Source organism: Glossina fuscipes, unplaced genomic scaffold (assembly GCF_014805625.2).
Source record: "Glossina fuscipes isolate IAEA_lab_2018 unplaced genomic scaffold, Yale_Gfus_2 263, whole genome shotgun sequence".
Lineage (NCBI taxonomy): Eukaryota > Metazoa > Arthropoda > Insecta > Diptera > Glossinidae > Glossina > Glossina fuscipes.
The window spans coordinates 314400-338911 of NW_023998606.1; the positions used below are offsets into that span (position 1 = coordinate 314400).

Below are 24512 nucleotides of genomic sequence, written 5' to 3' on the forward strand. Positions count from 1 at the left end.
AGAGTTCAAGGTCACGAAGTTAATTTTTCTGACGATGTTAAGTACATGGGAATTATATTAGACAAAAACTTAATTTTTCATAATAAAATTCAGCATATCAAAAAAAAAAAAAGAAAGTACAATATGGCCATAAAAATGCAATCATTAATAAAAAGAGATTCTAAACTAAGCACCGTAAATAAGATTCTCTTAAATAAAGTGTCTTTTAATCAATTATATTGCATGCTCGTCCAGCATAGGGCTAAACAGACTTTAGCACATTAGAAGCACTTCCAACAATATATAGTTATTGCTAAAATAGCCGTATGCGTATTCTTAATTAATATTAATTTAGGAAAAAGTTTAAAACACGATTTAAAAATTAACACTTTCTTTGATCTCAAATGCATCAGTTTATGTCCACGCTCTTGCTGTTAATATTGTTATAGACTAAACATTTTTATATCGCGGAGTTCGAATTTCTTGTTACTTGACGCGTGGAACTTAAATAATCGTTTAAAAAACTTGGGTTAAAGAAAAAATAAAAAGGTTTTCCTTTTTGAGAAGTGAGATTCAATGTGAAGATTAACAAGTTTTGTTTGCTAAACTGATTGGTTGAGATTTTTTATTGACCTTTCATGTCAAGAATTATATATGAATTAAGTAAAAACATTTTTGATTGTTAGGCGATTTTATCATTTATCGGTCATGACCTAGGCACGCTTTAACAATCCAAGTCTTGGATTCTTGTGACCAAGAATCATGAGCGAAAAGCAATCAGAAAATATAGAAACGTTAGAAATACTTCGTTACAATCTGGACGACAAATCTAAAATGCTTGCTGTTGGCGAATAACAAAACTTAAACAGAGTACACTTGCAGAATGAGAAATGTGTTTTTGTGTATGTATAAATATGCTCTATGAATTGTAGGTGTTTATGCGTGCTAAAGTCGGATGTTACCGCCTATTTGGAAAAGGTAACAATACACTTCTATAAATATGGCTTAAATAGTGAGGAAGGGTTATTTAATAAGTTAATATCTGCTAATAGAAGCAAGCGGCAGGTTTAATGCAATAGTAAAAATATAAACTGTCGTAGGTTTGAATGGAATAAATGTAAAATGTGATATAATAGAAACTAAAAGAAAAGTTAAACTTTACTCCATACTTAATAGGTGAGAAAATAACCGAAGATTTCCATTAATAAATAAAACGACGAAAAATAACCAACTAAAATAAACTAAATTAACTAAAATAACTCGAGTTTAGGTGTACCTCTTGCATGTATCATAAAAATTAATAATAAAATAGCTTCAAAAAAAGAAATAAAATATAATGACGGAAGGCAATGATATGCCTAAGGAAACTGTTAATAAAGAAGCAATGACAGATGACGATCATCATGAAAAAGATAAAGAAACCGCTCGTATCATAGAAGAAATAATTGAGGGCATATCTCCGCAACGTCGTCGAGGTACGTTAATACGTACGATTTCGGCAGTTATAAGGTAAATTTTTAAGCAGTGCTAGAAGATAAGTAAAACGAGAATTTGCTTTGAAAGCAAAATGTGCGCGAACGTGTTTCCTAGAAATATAAATAGACTGAATGTACGACCAGCCTATGAAAAAAAAGCTACATTTTTAATACAATTTCATCAATAACTTATAATGAATATTATCAGTTACATAAGTAAATAAATATATCTATGCATATTAGTGAGTACTATCAAACTAACAAAACTGTATTTATGTTTAGTACTGTATTGTTTTATTTGAATAAGTATAATCGTAATTTTGGAGTTTTTCAAACTGACGCGTCTAAAGCGAATACAAACTTCTCAAGTTCTAAGTGTTCTGACAAGAGCAATTTTCCCTTGAGACATATGTGTGCAAAATTATGAACCTATATATAGTTTGCAATATTTGAATGAAAAAATGGTTTTAAAAATGCTATTATGGGCAAATTGTTTAAGGTATTCTTGTGGGTTGCATTAGCGATCTTTATTGGGAACAAAACAGTAAATATCTCCACAAGAAAGTGCATTTGAATTAGTGGTAGTGAACCGACGTCGGTACAATTCAAATTGTCTTTTCTAAAACAATATTTCTTTCACAGCCTTTTTACAGGTCATTTTTTCTTTCACTCTCAGTTTAAGGTTAGAGTAGAAAGACGAAAACAAGTAAGAATGTTATAGTGGGGCAAGTCCGACTGTGAGATACCCCACATCACATGGTGTAATAAAGCAATTCTCTAATTCTCTCAATTATACACTATTTTTATGTAAACGCATAATTTTGATGACATAATTTACTTGACAAAGATTTGATGATAGAACTTTGTCACCATAGAAGATAGCTTTCATGGATGTGCCTATATACAGTGCAGTAAAAAATATGCTTATATAATCCGAATTCCCCATGGTTAACTGGAATTTTCATCAAGTAATATTGAAAATTAGGCCTCTTTACCATACAAAGTTAGTTTCTTACGTGATTAGGCTTGAAAACATTATCCTCCCTATCCAAATTTCCCACTTCTATTTAGAATGCGATTTTTGTCGCGCAATTTTCAAAATTATACTGTTTTTCATGTAATAATTTTCCAAAATAAGGCGTTATTTGTGGAGTGGTTGGAAAAGTGGTCCAATCCGAACCATTTTCAATAACGTTCGTTCTTAGGCCATAACCTGTGTACCAAATTTCATTATTATTTTTCGAAATATTGCGTTCCCTAGGCTGAACACAAGATTAATGGTGTAGGGTGTAAAATCCAAGTTGACTAATTAATAACATCCAAAGGATCGTATTTACAATAAGTTCTAAAAGTTACGAAACATATATTGAGCCAATAGAATATTTTTAAGATGATTTATAAATAGTTAGTAGATTGAAATTCGATTTCTTTTTATCACATCTACTAAATCCTTTCAGTCGAATTTGAAACATAACTGGGAAACCTAATAAGAATATCAAGAAAACATCGCACATATGCTTTATATTAAATTAAATTTTGAAAATCTGTTACATATAATTTCTTTTTGAGAAAATTGCCTTTTTGATTTTTTCCCAAACTTTTTTTCCTTTTTTTTAATTAAAAAATTGAATATTTCGCCTTCTTTTACGGAACGCCATATAGCTTGCAGAAACGTTATTATTCTATAAGACCGTGAGTATTTTTTTTTGAATATCATAATTATGCATTTTTTATTGTGATTGTCGTAGTTATGTCTTTTATTACATACATATATATAAATACTTCTATAGATATTAACATACTTATTAACATTAACGTACATATATACTTCTATAGATATGAATTTGGACAATATTTAAAGATATGCAGTGAGAAGAAAAGATATAATATTGGCAAATCATCGCATGAAGAGAGCAGAAAAGACGAATGACTTTTTTCTTATGTTAATGTCTGTCCGCTTTGCAAGATAAAATATTAAAAATTGAACCTTTTTCCGAAGGACTTTCTATTCATGAGAAATCTTACATGGAGTCGGTTCCAGGATTACTCCGTACTACAAATGGTGGTGTAGTACTGATGCATGTAGCACCCAGAAAAGCTTAAGATAGAGCCCCCTTTCATTGTACTGATCAATTCAGAATCATAATCTGAATTCATCTAAGCATGTTTGTCCGTCTGCCTGTCTGTCTATTTGATGTCCTTCCATGTAAATTTTTGTTGAAACTATAGGTCGCCATTTTTGAGTTATTTTGATGAAATTTGATCCAGGGACGTGTTTTGACCCAAAGCAAACTCTATTGAAAATGGTTCGGATCGGCCCACTTTTTCAACCATTCCCCATATAAGGCCCTATTCGAAAAAATCGTTATAAGGAAAAAAATTGTAATTTTCAAAATTTCTTGACAAAAGTGGCCAAGTAGTAGTATTGGGGCATTCCAAATTGGTATGGAAACTTTTGACTGGCTTTTGAAACCTTTCGACGAAAACTGAAGTTCACGCGACAACGTTCACACTTCAATATTTCATGAAGAAGATTATATAATAAGAGCAATTTATCATAAAAAAATTAAATGAACCAAATTTGGACCTTCTAAGCCTATTTTTTGGATTTTACCATAATAACGATTTACACGAAAATTGACTTTTTGTAGAGCAGAAAGGTCTAAGTTTTAAAATGATGATGATAATTGACCCACAATATTATAGTAATGTCATACAAAAATGAACTCTTCAAAATTTGGGCCATCTAGGTCTATTTTTGAGTCGTGCCATATGTAAGCACTTGCACTACGTAGTTTGCACTACGTTAGGTTGTGTTTTCGGCCCGCTTTCTCATAAATACGCACATGAAAAGTTTGCCGTTATATTGGAACAAAATATAATTTTTGTGTTCTAGAATAAAGATAAGAATTGTGTTAGACAATGTGATGTGGGGTATCTAACCGTCGGCCTTGCCCTACTATAATGTTCTTACTTGTTATAAGTAGTTTGTTTTTATACTATTCGTACATCAGAGCATCAATAGATATTTTCAAGTTTTTCTACGCCTCTCTGAGATCGAATCGAAAGATTCCTTGAATAAAGAAGCAACAAGGTTAAAAATGGGTGAAATGAAAATAGATATGATCTCATAGAATTAAACCAATCGCCAATTTCCTTGTCTAAATAAGGTATTTCATAAAGAAGTTGCAAACTACTTCATGATTCAATTTAAAAGTTGTCTCAGCAACGTGAGATTACAAGTGCCCTAACACGCATCTAATTATTAAGCAGTAAGGAAATTGTTTTCGGTTGTGAGTTCATCACCGCTATCCTAAGAAGGACTAAAAAAAAAGGTAAAAGCAAATTGTTATACGCTGTAACATTCTGTGAGTGTGACTGGTTTTCTTTTTTTTTTGTGGAAGAAAAGTGGTAATTTATATCGTGCATGTTTTGTAGTTTATGAGTTGGAAGCGGAGCGGATAAAAATAAATTTCCTAGAGAAATTCTTAATCTTTTTTTTGCATTTAATAACATTGTAAAGTAGCAACGGCTTATTACGATATTGCGTTTATGTCTACCTTTTTATTCATGTTTATTTCTAAGATTAAATTCGTACCACTGAAGTATAAGTTTTCTAAGATCCTTTTACAAATGTCTTGCCTAAAACAATTTATACAGTCAAACCTGTTTTTGTGCGATAGATAGGGACCGCAGAAAAAAACCGCACAAAAAAAAATATTCAAAAACTTCATAAATAGTTATAAGAAATAATTTTTCACAGCATATTAAAGAAAATTTCTTTTATGCGGTAGAGAGGGACCGCATAAAAAAAGGATCACTTAGAAAATATGTCAAAGCTTTACGAAATAGCAAGAAAGTGCTTTCCAAACAAAATAAATAATTAAATTACACATTGAAACATTTAAAAAAATTTTAATTTCTAATTTTAAACAAGGAGAAATTTTCAAAATGTACATAATTCAATACTACTCGTCGTAGTTCAAAACGCGCATATTAATCCTGTCTTAATGGTTAAAAGGTCAGCAATTAACTAAAATGAAATGAACCTTACAAAATTTGCACCATCTACTCCTACTTTTGAATCCTGCCCCCATGTAAGGGTTAAACTTGCACTGTGTTAGGTTGCGTTTTGGGCCAGCTTCCTTCTAAACGTGCACATGAAAAATATACCTTTATATAGAAACAAAATATAATTTTTGTGTTCTATAATTTGTAAAAAATAAAAAACTTGTTACACTATGTGGTGAAGGATATTTAATCGCCGGCCTGAGCCGACTGTAATGTTCTTAGTTGTTTTCGTAGAACTATGTATTAGATAAATATGAAGTATATGAGAGTAACGTCAAAGCTGAACACTTACAAGTGCAAATGAGCCGTCAAGTCGGTTTCAGTGTCCACGTTCATTAAGATTTCCTATGGCTTGTGGCGCATCTATATGTCTATCTATTTCTTACGACGATTTGCAAATATTTAACTTTGTGTAAGTGTCTGTAACTTTTAAGCAAGCCGAGTGAGATTTTGGATAACCTCCACTGAAGGATTAGGTCGGGCTCATTTCGTCAAAACGTTTGCAAAACTCAAAAGGAAGCTTCATAGACCTGATGCAATAGGTATGAAAATGGCTGTTGCAATGTGTACATACCCACTGATAGCAAAAGAAGTGATGCCAACACAGTTCAAATTGACCTAACCTCTCGGCGAAATTCAATGTGTCGATATTCACATACCGCACAAAAAAAAGAATCGCACAAAAAAAAAATCGCACAAAAAAGCGCATAAAAAAGACCGCACAAAAACAGGTTTGGCTGTATTTACAACCGTTGCAACGCTTCAGCTGCTTTTGTTTTCCCTTGCTGTTTTGAATAGTGGTAACCAATGCTGGATGTAAGCCTGAAATTTTTTAATTTTTTAAATGCTTTCTTTGAATAATGTGTCGAATGGTTCTACCTTGTGCCGATAAAGCATTTCATAACTTTTTCCGCTTTTAAATGTGTGATTTTTGTAACAATACGAAAATATGAAGAAACAAGAGAAAAACTTGTAAATAAATGTAGTTATCTGTGTAGGAAAAAATTTATTAAATTTTAAACAGTTTTGAAAGTAACTCGCAGTGTCTTTTTGACGGTATATCGAACGATCCGAATATTTACATTTTCTTGCATATTTTTCTTTGTAGTATTTTACTAAAATTTTAAAACAATTTTAAAAGGTTAATTCAATCTAAACAAGCGTTTTACCTGTATTCGAGTGCATTTCTATACTCATCACCGAAGGATGAGGGGTATATTCATTTTATCACAAACCTAAAAAGAAGCATCAAAGACCATACAAAGTATATACATTATTAATCAGTATCAAATTCTAAATCGACTTAAGCAAGTCCACCTAACTGTATGTCCGTCTGTATAATGTTGATTGTAAACATTCTCCTGGCCCAAAAATGAAGCTGTCGACTTCAAATTTTGCAGAAACATTGGAAGTTCCTGCACTCAGGTTGGTATTGTAAATGGGCTGAATCGGCCGATGGACACGCCCACAGGACCACACAAACTGAGAATACCTCTGTTTTTCAAAGGAATAAAAAATTGTTTTTTTGCTCATTACTCATAACTTATAGCAGAAAAATATACAAAAATTTGAACGCATATTCTTGCGACATCAGACCTTTCATTTTGCGGTTGCGTTGGAGCGTTACATCAATAAACCACGAACAATGATCTTCAAGAAATTACGCGTTTGTACGTGTTTATTTATTTATTTATTCTACTTATACTAGAAACTCAACTAAACAAATAACAGTCGAGTTCAATTGGCTCTTAATGCAAAACTTATATTAATTAATAATAAAATTGAGTATAAGCATAATAAAACAAATAAGAAGAAAAAAAAAAGAAAAAAAAGCATGTACACTATCAGCATAGGAGCGCACTTACAACCGGTACAGGACCAAATTGCAAATGAACCCCTAAGCCATCGCAAACATGCATAAGCCTGAGTCCGATAACGAGAATAAGGGTTAGACGTCATTTAGGTTCTTGCCAACGACTCTGAGCGGATTGAACAGCTCATAATTAAATTTACTCTGATTAAGCTTAACCAAGATAAAATGCCTAGAGAAGCGGTTAGGGACATTAAAGCTTATTTCACCAAGTAATGAAGGCGAGTCAATGGCACCATTTATGACTTTAATTAGAAAGGAAACGCCAAGAACAAATCTACGTTTCTCAAGAGACGGTAGGGACAGCAGAAGCAACCTATTTTCATACGGAGGAAGAGAGGCAATCGGATCCAAATTTCTAAGGGCAAACAGCAAGAATTGCCTTTGAACAGATTCAATTGAATCTACGTAGCACTTATATGAAGGAGACCATACAACTGAGGCATACTCGAGTATGGGTCTAACCAAACACATGTACAGCCTTTTCGTAATGTAGGGATCATCAAGCTCTTTGGACCACCTTTTTATAAAACCAAGCGCGGATCTAGCTTTGCTAATCGAGAGCTCAATATACAAGTTAAAACGTAACCTATGGTCAAATAGAACTCCTAAACCTGTAATCGAATCGACGTCCTCCAACTTATGCGAATCTATGAAGTACTGAGTAATGAATGACTTTCTTCTTGAGAATGAAAGCTTCTTACATTTACTCAGATTTAGTTTCAGAAGATTCAAAGAGCACCATGCAACAAAATTATCGAAATCACCTTGAAGCTGATGTGATTGCGATTCAACAGAGAAGGAAGAAAACAGTTTCACATCATCAGCATACATTAAGATCTGGCTGGAATTAACCATCGATGGGAGATCGTTAATGTGTAAACTAAATAAAATGGGACCTAAGTGACTTCCTTGAGGTACGCCAGACGTAACGGGGAATTCATCCGAGGTGATGAAGTTAAACAAAACTCTGAAGGATCTATTGTGCAGATAAGAGCTTATCCATTTCACTAAGTAGGGTGGGAAACCAGGGGCTTGGAGTTTAAAGACAAGTAGTCTATGGTTAACCATAGCAAATGCTTTGCTTAAATCAGTGTAAATAACATCTGTGCGGGATCCACTAGAAAAAGCCTTGAAAACATGACAGGTAAACTCTAACAAGTTGGTGACTGTAGATCGCCCTTTCCGAAAGCCATGCTGGTGCGGTGAAATATACGAATTAATGGGAAAGGCCAAATGCTGAGTCACAATACGCTCGAACAACTTGGGCAAGACACTCAACTTGGCTATGCCTCTGTAGTTCTCAACAAATTGTCTACTTCCACTCTTGTGGATAGGAATAAGGAAACTACTCTTCCAACATGAAGGGAAAACACCCTAATACAAGGACATCTTAAAAGTCTTTGAGATCACACCACACAACTCGACAGCGCAAGATTTAAGTACACATGATGGAATTCCATCAGGTCCAGGCGAACAACTGTATTTTAGAGAACTCAACCCTTTAAAAACGTCATCTTCCGAAATAACCAAGTTAGGTATTGAAACCGAGTTAGTTATAGGATATGGGTAGTTTGCTGATGAATCGAAATTAGCAATCGGAAAGTTTCGTCGGAAATACTCAGCAAATAGATTTGAGATTTCAAAATCATCCGAGGAATCAGAGCCATTAAAAGAAACATGAGAGGGATATGTGGAAATTTTTCTTTTAGAGTTAACAAATTTAAAGAAGAATTTAGGATTAGCAAACAGAGAGGACTTAATGAACTGAAGTTATTTGCAGTAATAATGATGGTTGAGGGAGTTAAATCTATGCCTCGCCACCGAGTAAGCGACATAGTCGAGCGCAGAGCCACTTTTCGAATATTTTTTGAATAGCGAGTTTTTTCTATTCTTGTGATATTTAATTGTCTTATTAAACCACGGGGGACACCTGCTTCGAGGTCGACACTGCTTGATCGGAACAGATGCAGCAATAGCTAGATGTAATGTATTGTAGAACGATGACAATAAGCGTTCAATACTACGGGTTGAGAAATCAAGCGTCAAATGTGAAAGACGATGTTTTAGTAATACAATATTGATTTTATGAAAATCATAATAATTATTTAAAAAAGTTTGATTTGGCACATTAAGGCATTTCAACAAACCATCATTAATATGATGAAAGGATAAGCATATTGATGGATGATAAGGATCCTCAGGTAAACTAAAAGGTGGACAACGATTTATGTAAATCTCGGGAAAATTGGCAAAGCAGAGATCAAGTAGTCTACTATTAAAATTAGGGGTACGATTATATTGACCCAAATTATGATCAAACAATTCACTAAAGAACACAACAGCCCTATCAGACGTTGAAGTAGGAACCAAACAGCCAGAATTATCAGTGCTACGCCAAGTGACTTGAGGCAAATTGAAGTCACCCAATGCAACGACCAAATCGGTGGGTCTAGACCGCTTGGCCACTTCACAAATGAGGGCAGCGTGTTTCTTGTAAATGGAGATATCAGAATGTGGGGGAATATAGGAGCAGGTTATAAATAGATGTTTATCAGGCATATTCGCACGAATAGCGATAAATTCAACGTCAGGAGAAGTGGGAAATTCAATTAAATTGGACGGGACTGACGCAGATATGACAATTAATACACCACCACCAATGCGATTCACTCGATCATTTCTAAAGACTTGGAAAGAATTATGAAAAAGTTCCGACGAATGAAGATCGGGTGTTAGCCAAGTTTCAGTAAAGGCCAAACAGAAAATTTCCGTGCTCACTGAATTTAGAAGAGTGGAACGAATTTTCGAATTTAGGCCCCTAACATTTTGATAAATGAGAGATAGTGGGCCTGAAGAAACAATTAGTTTTTTGAAGGCGACAAGACTATTGCCTTGGTATTACGGGGACGATCTCGAGGGATACATTCCTTAATTAAGGATCCTACTGGCCACAGTGATTTTTTAACAACATATCACTGTTTTCAGTCGGAACTAATATTTTAAAAGAAGAGCCATTTTGAAGATGCTAACATGTTTTAAGTTGACTGATGGGACTTTCATCGCCAGATAACTTTTTATGTTATCCACCGAAGTTTCAGGTGCCAGTCTTGACACATGGTAGGAGAGTTTCGAGTTGGAGAGAATATAGATGGGGTTATCGCCCTTGTACCTGCAGCTTGTGAGTCTTGCCCAGTCTGGGGACCAGCATTCACACGTGAACAGCCAGGAGGAGAGGATGATTTATTTTTCTTTTCATTACTTTTAGGCTGTGGCGCTTGATTAGAGTGAGCGGCGGCTCTGGGCGGAGATACCCTTGCCACTTCAGCGTAGCTTAAAACCGATGGACTTGCCGGTTTGTTTGTAACTGTTTTGCTACCAACCGACTCAGCAATATCGGAAACATTACTGTTCATTTTAGAGTTAGAGGGAGCGGTAACTTGTACCAACGAATTAGATTTGGAGAAAGCCAGAGGTGACGTCCCACACGCTACGCTACGAGTAGAAGATGAGTGTCCAATAAAGCGACACTCATCAGACCTAGACTTAATGAGCTCAAACTTTTCCCACAAGGAGCCGAGATTTCTACTCAATTCCGAGAAACCATAACGGGTCTCCGTGAAAAGTTTATAAAAATCAATGTCCCGCTGCTTACAGTCAGGACATGACCATCTTAAGCCTTTAGACGGGTCAGCGACTGCGTCAGCAGCACGGCCGAGAATACCGGCACACTTTGCATGACCAAAGCGCTCGCAGAGCCAACAAGAAACGAATCTATCAGAATCTGGGCCCGATTTCGCCCGACAAGGTGTATATAAACACTCCATGTCCAGTCAAAAAGACAGTTATGGATTATGAAGAACGGACACAAAAATCACTAAAAACAAATCCTGAACATAAAAATTTATCAACCAAATTTGTGCAAAACTTCTCTGTTACGTTGACACTGTAACGAGCGATCAATAGCAACACAAACTCCAAACAGCGAAAAAATAACAGAGAAAAAAGAGAGAAAACAAAAAAAAAGAGAGATTTATATCAGAGCTCAAAATTTTTGTTTGCAAAAATCAAATGAATCAAAGCGTAAAGGAAAAAATATTTCTTTTACTTTGAATTCACTCACTTTCTTCTCAAAGTATATTATACACTATAAGGCAGAATAGCCACGAAATTCAACAAAAAATTAAAATATTAATTGCCGAAACAAAATATAGACGACTATACCGCGCGCAGAGTTGCCAGACGACGTTACGTGTTAGAGCACGCTCAAAGCAAATTTATGTAAAAAGGTGACAAAACTGGATTGAATATTTACAGAATAAAATAAAGGGTGATCATTTATACGTGAAATCATTTTTAAATAAAAATGACATGACCCGATATCTGAAATAAAAGAAAATTTATCTTGATATTATTTTTTCCCAAATTACTCCTTACTCCACGATGATATATGCTTCAGTGGTATATTTGTGTTTGTCTTTGCAAATATTTCATAATCAATATACGTAATTTACCATTTTAGTATTTTTTGTTAAGTTTTCTTTCGTTAAAAAATTGCAGTCATCGCGAGCAAGAACAACGCAATGCGGAGGATGTTTTGTTTGATATGTTCTATAATGAAGAGACGGGTTTCATTTCAATGGGTAAATTTTTGGCGGCTCTTAAGACAACCGGTATACGACGTAATGACCCGCGCATTCGTGAGTTGATGGATAATCTAAAGAAAGTTCATAAGCTGGCCAACTATGAATCGGGTTCATCGCCCGAAACACAAAATCTTAATCGTGAGACATTTAAAGCGTAAGTTTTCTTCTGCAAAGAATTAATTTATTTTAATCCAGTAGTTTTTTTTTTTGTTTACAGTGTGGTGGCGCAAAATATTGTTTTAATTGCTAAAGCGTTTAGACAACAGTTTATCATTCCGGATTTTTCGGGCTTTGTAAAAGATGTAGAAGACATATTTTGGAAATGTAAGACATTCGCTGCGGGGAAAGTGGCCGATTACATACCGCAACTGGCTCGCTATAGTCCCGATTCATGGGGTGTTAGCATTTGTACTATAGATGGGCAACGTTATTCTATTGGTGACGTTGATGTTCCATTCACACTCCAAAGTTGCAGGTAAATTGATTTGAGTTAATGCTAAACTCACCTTGATGTAAGTTAGGTTTATACACAAATCAGGTCTAAATACGTATTTCCATTACAAATAAGATGCAAAGTATAAGCATCATCATTTCCAAATAGCAATTGAAATTTCTGAAGGTCGATTGTAAAATCAAAAAATAAATTGGGAAAGTGCTAATATTTTTCACTGCACGTAAGCGAGAGTGGAGCAGCGTGTAATTAGGCATAGAGAAAATGAGTACAGTAAAAGCTCCTTATTCGCGCTTCCTTTATTCGCGGTTCCACTATTCGCGGATGGAAAAAATGCGACCCAATTCCCATATTCGCGGCTATAAATTTCTTTATTCGCGGATTTTTTGTGACTGGTTCCGGATTTGTTTTGTTTCTGAAGTTGAAACTTATTTAAAAAAACTGAACTTAGACTTTGAAGCACTTCTAATTTTGTACAATGCATCAGGTCATCCTCGCGCACTTGAAACTATGCATCGAAATATAAAAGTGACATTTTTACTACCCAACACGACGGCTTTGCTTCAACCTAAGAACCAAGGAATAATCCAGCCTCTATTTCATTAGACGAATCTTCAAAATAATAATGGATAATATGGAATGTAATCCTGATATGAATGTTATGGAATGCAGGTAGAAATTTGACATAGCGAAATGTGTCGTAAACATAAAAGAATCATTGGAAGAACTGAAGCCACACAAATTGAAGTCATGCAGGAAAAAACCGTGGCCTGTTGTGACTGCGGGAAATGACGAAGAATATGTGCAAGTTCAAACTTTGACCGCAAACATAGCCGAAATCGCGAATGGAATAGGACGAGATGGCTTCGAACAGATAGAATCAAGTCACATTCAGGAATTGCTTGAATCGCAAGATAAAGATTTGACTGAAACCGACTTTAACAGGCTTTAACAAGCACTGGAAACGTGACATTTAATTTGGAAAGTCTTAGTGAAGGTTTAAGAATGACAAATGAGCTTGGCGATTTCTTTATGAACATTGATTGACGTATCCCTCGCGAATAACGAGGTTTTACTGTATATATTTCCTTTCCAATGGCATCGTAGAAAACTCTAATTTTTTGTTATTCACGTTTTTTGAACTCAATAGCGTTACTAATATTAAAATTTTCTTTTTTTAGCAAACCTCTGACTTATGCTATAGCTTTGGAGAAACTGGGTGCTAAACTGGTGCATTCTTATGTAGGGCAGGAACCAAGCGGTCGTAATTTTAATGAATTAGTCTTGGATTATAACAGTAAGCGCCGTTTTAATTATCGAATGATAAAATTTTTCTGTTTATTGTCTGTTTAACAGATAAGCCTCATAATCCGATGATTAACGCGGGTGCTATATTAACATGTTCTTTGATTCAAGCCTTAATAAAACCAGAGATGACAGCAGCCGAGAAATTCGATTACACTATGTCGTGGTTTAAACGTTTATCGGGTGGTGAAAACATTGGTTTCAACAATGCTGTTTTCTTGTCGGAGCGAGAAGCAGCCGACCGTAATTATGCTTTAGGATTTTACATGCGGGAAAATAAATGTTATCCAAAACAAACTAATTTGAAAGAAGTCATGGATTTTTATTTCCAAGTAAGCTGCTATATATATGGTTACATAGAAAATTTATTGTCTATTAACGTGCTAATTGTTGTTCAAACAATCAAGTGTTGTTCAATGGAAACTAATTGCGAATCTGTGTCTGTCATAGCCGCCACTTTAGCTAATGGTGGAATTTGCCCTACGACCGAAGAAAAAGTCTTTCGTCCGGAGGTAGTACGCGATGTCTTATCAATCATGCACTCTTGCGGGACTTACGACTACTCTGGGCAATTTGCATTTAAAGTTGGTTTGCCTGCCAAATCTGGTGTTAGCGGCGGTATGATGTTAGTTATACCCAATGTTATGGGTATCTTCACATGGTCTCCGCCCCTCGACCAATTAGGTAATTCGGTGCGTGGTATGCAATTCTGTGAGGAATTGGTAAATGTTTTTAATTTCCACCGTTACGATAATTTGAAACACGCTTCCAATAAAAAAGATCCACGAAAGCACCGTTACGAGACCAAGGGATTGTCCATTGTGAACTTATTGTTTTCGGCTGCGAGCGGCGATGTCACCGCTTTGCGTAGACATCGTTTGTCTGGAATGGATATCACTCTGGCCGATTACGATGGTCGCACAGCCTTGCATTTGGCGGCTTCAGAGGGACATTTAGATTGTGTGAAATTCCTCCTCGAACAATGCCATGTGCCACACAATCCCAAAGATCGTTGGGGAAATCGTCCGATAGATGAAGCCGAGAACTTTGGCCATTACAAAATTGTAGAGTACTTAAAATTATGGGCGGAGAAATCCCATACTGGTGAAGATGTGAAAACAGAGATTGTACTTAAAAACACTGACGCGGACGAGGTTGGATTAAAAACATATTAATTTATTATATATTTAATTCTATCGATCTTAAAAAATATTCTAAAGGAAATTCTAACCGATGAATTGAACAGTGAATATGATCGCAGCGTTACCGCCACTCAGATGCCTAAGGAATTCAGCACTAGTAGCGGTTCAGATGATAGTACTCGACCAGGCCTTTGAACAATATCTTCCTTTCCAAAAACATAATTTCCAGATTGTGAGTTGCAAATGCCTACTCTAAAGTATTATTGATATTTTTTTATAGTTAAAATAATTTTTACAATACTGTGCAGCTGGAGTTGTTATTTCGGTATCTTAAAAGTAAAAAATAAAACATGTGACAATAAGCAACATTCTCAGTCTACACAAATTTTTAAATTGTCATTGATTCCGTATTTTGAAGTTTAATAAGCGTCTCCATGTTTTCAAAATAGTATTATTGATTTTAAGAAAATTTGCAAGGTGTGCGAAAGACGTGTTTCATCAGTAACTTGAGATCTATGTCTGTATATTTTTGAAATTAAATTCATATTTTTCTTTGTCAATTTTCTAGTTTAAGATTTATCTTACTTTATGTAAAAATAGATAAATATTAAATTTACTTCGTCGCACATTAAATGATATTAAATGATATTGTAAAATAAACTGATTGATTGATATTTATTAAAATCCATTTGTTGGCGTGTGTAAGCAAATATAATACTTTACCGAAAACGTTGTCCTTATGCACAAGTTCTGGGAGCTCCTTTAATTTACTTAAGTTATAGTCCAGCGTAATAGAAACATTATTTGCATATGAAGGGGAAAAAAAGAGTAATGCAGTTTTCAAGTAAAACAAATAAGAAAGTTACATTCGGATGGGTCCAAATTTTGCATACCTACCATTAAAATCTTTAGCGCCCCGTACTTTTTCTAAGATCATAAAAAAGGGGAACGGATAAAATTTAGCTCTCGTTGTTTAAAAAAAGAAAAGCACCACGTTGTCACGTCCACTATAATGAATTTAGAATTAGCATACTTGGCTTTTCGCATTTTATTCTTTTGCTTCATACCCACGTCGCTAGTATTGTTAAGAAAATATTAATCCACCAGGTCGTTGTGCCCACAACATTTACTTTAGAATTAGCGCACTTTCAGGTAGATACATTTGAGGAATGTACAAATTAAATTTGCTTTAAGCATTCAAAAAAGTGAAAAAAAATTTAATGATTTGTAACTTTGTGGGAGCATGGACATTTTTTCCATTTTTGCACGAAAATAGTAAAGTAAACGTGGAAATTTCAAATCATCTATCGTTCTTTCTCCCATGGTAAGGAACAAAAACCCACAACTTTTTGCTTAGAGAAACGGGTTCTCCTTTACTTTACGGTTTGCGTGCGTGTAGCCTGGACCATTATGGTGCATTTTCAATATGTATGCAAAGTGCATTTAATGTTTCTTCCAAACTTGAAGTCGATATCTCCATTTTTGTAACCAGAAGAATTGTTACCACACACATTACACTAACGGGCAGACGGACAACCTAATCAGGAATGTGTACAAAGTTAGTGGGACTTCTAACAGATGGCAGAAGCGTTTTGATAGAATAAATGTCCCTCTAGCCATTGGTGCGTAGGTCCAAAAATGGCCTTAGGGAAAAAGATGATTGCTTCTTCTTTTCGCGAAGTAACCATCGAAACAGCGGAGAGATTTGTTGGTCTGAAGGAATTTTGAGCCTTTTTTTTTCTCTTTAATCCGGAAGTTATTAACTAACGTACCACAGCGAAAAAATTGTTAAACGCATGCGTGGAACCTTTCAATATTTAATTTTAAGGTGCCCAGTCTATAAAACCAGGGGCATCTACCACTCCTTACACATGCATTTTTAAAAGCTAATCAACGTTTGCTTAAAAAGTTAAATTATGTGAATTAAACGTTTCGGTTTCGGGTTTGTAGCTTTCATAAACCATCCGGCTTATAACCAACTTGTGCTATATGTCAGCTCAGCCCAAAGTATTTGTGCTTTCCAGGCTCGTGAAAAAACACCATTTTTGTAATCAAGATGCTCACTTCACGTATTGAATAACTTTCCGTTAATATCACAGTTGTTCTAACAGAAAGATGTAACTTATCAATTCTATTTTTACGTTCACCACTGTAAGATTGCGGTATACTTATTTTGTTTTGTTTCATAATGTATGTAACACCTTTATGGAAGCTTCGAAGATCATACAAAGTAAACTCTTGATCAGGTTGTCTATCTTTTGCGTGTTCGTGTGTTGTCTGTTGCGTGCAACTACAAATTTACCTATCTTCTTGCTAAGGACTCTATGTAAACTTCCTATCGTATCTCTCAGAATGTCAATGTTCTTGCAAAAGAGAAACCGGACTTGAACTCCTTTTAAGACGAATTTATTCCATATTGTTTTATTAGTTTTGGTTCTAATGCATTTGTTTATTGACTTCATAAAAAAAGATGTTTTTTTATATCGATTAAAAATTTTTGATTGTTTTCGATTCCAAACTTAAAAACCGAATTCGCTTTTCTTTTAACTGTTTTTCTTCTAAAAATTGTTTTGGGGGTGACTTTAATTTTTAATTGTTTTTGGTCATTATTTCGTTTAATGGTCGAGCTGTAAAACATTACACACTTGCTAAAAGTAAATCCACAGGACAGAAAACTGGCGCGTTGGATGGCTTGCTGAATCTGGTTTCCAGTTGCTGCCGGGACATAGCGTAAGGCTAAGTGGAAAGGTAATTGATTGACATATGGGTCTACCCAACGTTGTGTTAGACGACTGTACATAATTAGGGTGCAACTAACTGTTGGCGAGATCATTTGTGATGTTACTGGTTGCCCTACAAGTGATAAGGTAGGTTGAGGTGGAGGTCGAGCTGCATTATTTCTGCTCATATTTTGTGTGTTAGATGGCCCTCTGTTGATTTTGCCAATACCGCTAGATTTTTGCTGTATATTGTTTGACTTCCTGCTTCGAGCCTCGAAGGCTTCAACTGTCTCAGTTCTGGTGATGTTGACACTGTTATCTTGTCAACTAACTTTACTAATGTGTCCCGTGCTGGTTACATTTTTTGTGAGCAGTTTTTTCGCCCTTCTACACTTCGAGCTCTCCGATATTTTCTACATTGATTGCAGAGATAAGATTCGCCCGACTTAGTATAACATTAGATTTAACGATTTTAATTAACGCCTGCTCAGGTAGGTTTTTCCTTATCCTGAGGGCTAGGTCCTAGGCGAACTGGTTTGCTGATGTCCAGTTGAAGTTGCGCTATATGAAACGACGAAACAATTCCGAAAACTTCTACTGCCTCTTGATGGTCCGTGTAAGACAACTGAATTTGAATAAATTAAACCTCCACCAGTGTGTTTATTAGAAAAACCCAAGATATTTTAATCTTTTTCGGTACGAATGAAACCCCCACCAGTTTGTTTATTAGAAGAACACAGCTGATTCCAACTTTTTGTGATATGAACCACCAGTTTGTTTATTAGAAAAACACAAGAAATTTGAACTTTTCGTGGTATGAATAAAACCTTCACCACGGAACTGATAATTTTTCGCAATGAATCAAAATCTCCCATCGGCCATGACACCCGCTAATAGTTTTGGTTTCTCAATATTTTTGTAAACGAAATAGCTCACAGTGTGCTGAACCCGAGGTTGAGAAGATCAAGATCAGTTTACATTCAAAGAATTTGTTGCACTGACTCTCATTCCTCTATTCGTTGATTATTAAATAGTCTTAAACAGTCTTAAACAGTCGTAAACACTTCTAAACACTTCAAAATAACAGCAAAATTTACCATCAAAACCTTCGTAATATGCGGCCCAGCTCACCTTTCGGCAGAGCGATTAAATTATTTGAGCGGGCATGCTGGGCCGCATGACAATGAAAAAGAAACAAAACAACGAAAATGCAAATTAAAGAAGATTTGGTCCTTGAAAAACTGTGTAAGTCCGTTTATGAAATCTGTTGTCGGTCGTTCGTTGGTCCGGGTTTAGTCCGTCGATATCTGTCCAGGGCGCCCCTACTTTCCTTCACGCGCGTACCCGTCCATACTGATTTTATAGCCAAGCAATTACAAATTTTAATTTTTTTTCTTATTACCACTGACATTTTGATTTACATCTAATAATACCTGACCGTTGAGAAGATGAAGGGCCAGCTAGGGAGGTGGCATCATCTTGCAGACACAAGCTGGCTGCTCCAGGTTTTATGTTCAGGATTTTTTTTTTGCGATTTGTCTGTCTGTTCTTCATAATCCACAACTGCCTTTTTGACTGGACATGGAGTGTTTATACACACCTTGTCGGGCAAAAACGGGCCCAGAATCTGATCAATTCGTTTCTTGTTGGCTCTGCGAGCTCTTTGGTCATGCAAAGTTTGCCGGTATTCTCGGCCGTGCTGCTGACGCAGTCGCTGACCCGTCTAAAGGCTTAAGATGGTCATGTCCTGACTGTAGGCAGCGGGACATTGATTTTTATAAACTTTTCACGGAGACCCGTTATGGTTTCTCGGAATTGAGGAGAAATCTCGGCTCCTTGTGGGAAAAGTTTGAGCTCATTAAGTCTAGGTCTGATGAGTGTCGCTTTATTGGACACTCATCTTCTACTCGTAGCGTAGCATGTGGGACGTCACCTCTGGCTTTCTCCAAATCTAATTCGTTGGTACAAGTTACCGCTCCCTCTAACTCTAAAATGAACAGTAATGTTTCCGATATTGCTGAGTCGGTTGGTAGCAACACAGTTACAAACAAACCGGCAAGTCCATCGGTTTTAAGCTACGCTGAAGTGGCAGGGGTATCTCCGCCCAGAGCCGCCGCTCACTCTAATCAAGCGCCACAGCCTAAAAGTAATGAAAAGAAAAATAAATCATCCTCTCCTCCTGGCTGTTCACGTGTCAATGCTGGTCACCAGACTGGACAAGTCTCACAAGCTGCCGGTACAAGGGCGATAACCCCATCTATATTTTCCCCAACTCGCAAATCTACAGTGAACCCCCCTCCTGTTCCAAATAATGACATTTGCTTGACGGCAGTTCCTCCTAGAAAAGCAATATTTGTGTCAAGACTGGCACCTGAAACATCGGTGGATAACATAAAAGTTTATCTGGCGACGAAAGTCCCATCAGTCAACTTAAAACGTGCTAGCATCTTCAAAATGGCTCCTTCTCAAGCTAGGGCAATCTCCTCTTTTAAAATATTAGTTCCGACTGAAAACAGTGATATGTTGTTAAACAAATCACTGTGGCCAGTAGGATCCTCAATTAAGGAATGTATCCCTCGAGATCGTCCCCGTAATACCAAGGCAATAGTCTTGTCGCCTTCAAAAAACTAATTGTTTCTTCAGGCCCACTATCTCTCATTTATCAAAATGTTAGGGGCCTAAATTACAAAATTCGTTCCACTTTTCTAAACTCAGTGAGCACGGAATTTTTCTGTTTGGCCTTTACTGAAATTTGGCTAACAGCCGATCTTCATTCGTCGGAACTTTTTCATAATTCTTTCTAAGTCTTTAGAAATGATCGAGTGAATCGTATTGGTAGTGGTGTATTAATTGCCATATCTGCGTCAGTCCCGTCCAATTTAATTGAATTTCCCACTTCTCCTGACGTTGAATTTATCGCTATTCGTGCGAATATGCCTGATAAACATCTATTTATAACCTGCTCCTATATTCCCCCACATTCTGATATCTCCATTTACAGGAAACACGCTGCCCTCATTTGTGAAGTGGCCAAGCGGTCTAGACCCACCGATTTGGTCGTTGCATTGGGTGACTTCAATTTGCCTCAAGTCACTTGGTGTAACACTGATAATTCTGGCTGTTTGGTTCCTACTTCAACGTCTGATAGGGCTGTTGTGTTCTTTAGTGAATTGTTTGATCATAATTTGGGTCAATATAATCGTACCCCTGATTGTAATGGTAGACTGCTTGATCTCTGCTTTGCCAATTTTCCCGAGATTTACGTAAATCGTTGAGGATCCTTATCATCCATCAATATGCATTTCCTTTCATCACAAGCATGATGGTTCGCTGAATTGCCTTAATGTGCCAAATCAAACTTTGTCATGAGACTCTTTACTTTCATTGCCGGCTGAGTATTTGTCTTTTTCTGACAAAGAAATAAAAATAAAATAAAAAGAAAAGTCCCGTCGGTTGTCTGCCGTCTGTCTGTCCACTGTAAGTCAGTCGGTCGTCGTCTGGAGTCCTCCCTACAGTGCCATCATATGCACACCCCTTCGTCTCAGCCACAGCGGTGGCAGCTCGCGCTTGGCCACTCATCGGGGACAAAAAAATTAAATAGACTAAAAATGACTTACAATACAAGCATCGGCGTCGGTGCAGTGTCGGCCGCGTAGCTGCTACATCCGCAATCCCTGCTCCTCTTTCTATTAAGCCTTTTCCACTCCAATACAAACTTTAATTTCCTTTGCTGTGTGCGTAGGTGCACGCGGGTAAACGCTGTTTGCAATAATAAAATGGGATCTTTTTGATGATAATGTTGAAGAACTTTTTTATTAGCAATTTCCTGAGTTTTTATAAATAATTTTTACAATTTTCTTTATTTTATTTAATTAATTTCTCTTCCGAACAAATTTCTTAAGCCGTGCAGTTTTTTTTCTTTACTCCAATTGCGTTTACTTTGTCAAGTTGCTGTATTGGTTATTTTTTTTGTTTATGTAAATCCTTTTCTATTTTTTATTATAAAACATTGTTCTGTTGAAAAGAAAACTTTTTCGCTTCTTGTTTGACAAAAAAACCGTATTGAAAGAACGGTGCAGCCATTACTCTTGCCTGCTTCTCTTATGCTTCTTTTAATTGTTCCACCTTCTTTTTTTTATTGTTTTTTTTTTCTGTTATTTGAGGTTTTAATTAAAATTTATCCTTTTTTTTGAAGTTTTAATTAAAATTTATCCTTTTTTTGAATTTCGATTTTCAGTTTGAGCCCATATTTCAGAAAAAGAAAAAAACAACCACGGCTCAGCCGTACAATCAAAAAACAATAGAAAAGCAAGCGCACTCGTTGAGGTCTACACTGCAACTCAACTAGAACTAAACTCAACTTAAAACTATCCCCTCTGACTTAAATTTAAAACGCAGACAGACTTCTCATCCTTACCCAATTTCCCTCTTCTTCTTCCTGTTGCTCTCTCTCGCTCTATAGCGGCTTGCCGCTACTCTCACAAACACAAGCAAAGATCCCGCAAAATCAGACGATTTTGCCTATGCTTGCAAGAGCAAAAGGAAAAAAAAAAGTACCGCAAAATCATGCGGTTTCGCCTGTTGCTATGCAAAAAGGGAAAAAGAAGAGAATAAAACACTCATATCCCGCAAGATCATGTGATTTATAAACAGTATCACAAAATCGCATGATTTTGTCTAACGGCATGCCGTTATTCCGCCGCTTGCGGTTGATACAGACCGACAGACACCCTACCCGAGGTTTGTTCGCGGCCGTTACAGCTCGGACCCATCGATATCACCTGTGATATGGAATGTGGACGTCAAATAGTCCGCGGACAGACCGACTACACCCTCGACGGCCGACTACTACGGACCAACGTGTGGCTTCGACCCACGCCCTGAGGTTTAAGAGTCTCTGTTCTACCGACTGAGTTAGCCGGGCAAATTCGGTGTATACTCAAGAGGTTTTAGAGAAGAGAATATCTTTGGCTTGTTATACTCCTAGCATCCGCCCTGTCTTCTAGCTGGTTTCATCGAACTTGCACCTTGTGACTACGCTGTCTAATCTGTTCATTCCGTAAGTCGAGCAACCCTTTGAGTAGTTGATTTTGCATCCGATATTGTTGACTTTCATTTGCGATTCTTTGCAACAAGTTTAGCAACCTTTCGCGATCTATGGGTCGTGAACCTCTTAGCGTTTCCGTGGCCAAGTCGAAAGGTGTCCGACTACTGCTGCCCTCATTATTACTTCCACCACCCGTGTTGGTAGAGAATTCGAATTCACTGCTTATCATCGTTGAGCGGCCGCTTGATGCTAGATTTATTGGAATCTGGTTTATGTAAGCTTGCGGAGCAGGCGGAAAACAAGATTTACTATGCTGAGCTGTTGCAGTTACGGTAGCATCTGTGCCGAAATTATCGCCTGTAGTACTGTTGCCAGCAGCTTGTTTGGTTGAAGGCGATTGTTGCTGATCCTGCACGCTATGGCGATGGTGATGGTGCTGATGTGGATGATAATTTGGTGTCGAGTGTTCCAGTTGCTGTTGTTTCTGTGATTGATGACGATGTTGATTTGTTGTTACAGTAGTTGCAGGTGGATGAGGTCTTGAAGATTTCCGTGTACTATGTTGGCTACTTAAATTTTTGCTGATGCGTGTACATTTCGCCAGTTTGTTTTGATTAGCATGACTAGCACGGTCGCAAATAGCTGTCGCAGAAGGCAATAGCTGGTTATGGTGACTTATTACTGCTATTGTCGTTTCAGCGTTGTTGAGCTGGATCTGCTGTGGTTGACGCTGATTACGTAAAGGTGACGTTGACGAGGTGATTTCAATAGATCCGCTGAACTTTTCGCGTGTGTTGTGTGGCAATGTTGCCTTACCTTCACCTAGAGAGTTTTGCTTTACATCAGTCAGTTGAAGTGATGAGTTTCGGTAGCTCTTGGAGTTATCGTTTCCTTGGCTTATGGCGTCTAAAACATGGCATTTACTCGGAGAATTAATAGTGTCTGCTTTGGTGGCGACAGATAAGCCAAAAGCTTTCCAGAAGTCGATGCCGAAATAAAATTGCTGCCGCAACTCTGGTACTATATAGAATTCAATACTCCTGGTCTCGCCCTCCCACTGGACGGGTAAGGTAATGAGTCCCGTTACGGATGTCTTCTTTCCGTCTGCTGTTTTGACGTGTTGATTCCGTAGCTTAATGACTCGATGTCTTCGATTCTCAAGGAATGCTCCGGCCCCACAACAACTAACGCTGGCTCCTGTGTCCAGAAGAGCGGTTACTTCGGTGTTGTCGACCTTGGTCCGAGCAAACATCCTGTCATCGTGCTCTAGGGAAACAATCGCTGAGATCTCCTTTTGCTGAAACCTCCTGTACGCCTTCCTCCTTTGGCGTAAGATCAGAATCTTTCTATGTTTTCTCGTGAGCGCTCGCCTTCTAAAAATCTCTGCGCTAAATATCTCGTGTCGCTTCTGCTGGTAGTCCGCGATCCTCTGTGCTAAGCTTCTGTACTCGGGGATGTCTTGATCCGTTGCTGGTGTTATTGTTGCGCCTGTTGCTGCTCGCGTTAATATTGTCACTGCTGTAGTTGGTGTTGCTTTTGTGGATATTGTTGGTGTTGTTGTTGCTGATGTTGTTGCTGATGTTATTGCTGTTGTTGTTGATGTTATTGCTGTTGTTGTTGATGTTGTTGTCATTGTTGTTGTTGCTGTTATTGTTGCTGCTGATGTTGTTGTTGCTGTTATTGTTGCTGCTGATGTTGTTGTTGCTGTTATTGCTGCTGCTGATGTTGTTGTTGCTGTTATTGTTGCTGCTGATGTTGTTGTTGCTGTTATTGCTGCTGCTGATGTTGTTGTTGCTGTTGTTGTTG

General features: G+C 36.9%; 1 protein-coding gene across 6 annotated transcripts in view; it reads left to right on the forward strand.

Moving 5' to 3' along the window:
• Positions 1–15521, forward strand: part of LOC119642860 (glutaminase liver isoform, mitochondrial) — a 35837-nt gene extending 20316 nt beyond the window's left edge. Inside the window, exons 3-10 of one of the 6 annotated variants that reach the window (XM_038042155.1) lie at positions 3117–3146; positions 11956–12195; positions 12259–12516; positions 13674–13789; positions 13849–14129; positions 14205–14951; positions 15018–15171; positions 15248–15520. In XM_038042155.1, the coding sequence (XP_037898083.1) occupies positions 3117–3146; positions 11956–12195; positions 12259–12516; positions 13674–13789; positions 13849–14129; positions 14205–14951; positions 15018–15134 (1789 nt within the window). In that variant the 3' untranslated portion in view covers positions 15135–15171; positions 15248–15520. Of the gene's footprint in view, positions 1–379; positions 1489–3116; positions 3147–11955; positions 12196–12258; positions 12517–13673; positions 13790–13848; positions 14130–14204; positions 14952–15017 lie in introns of those variants that run through there. The other 5 variants (XM_038042159.1, XM_038042154.1, XM_038042158.1 and 2 more) reach the window with 5 other exon arrangements.
• Positions 15522–24512: the final 8991 nt, after the last annotated feature.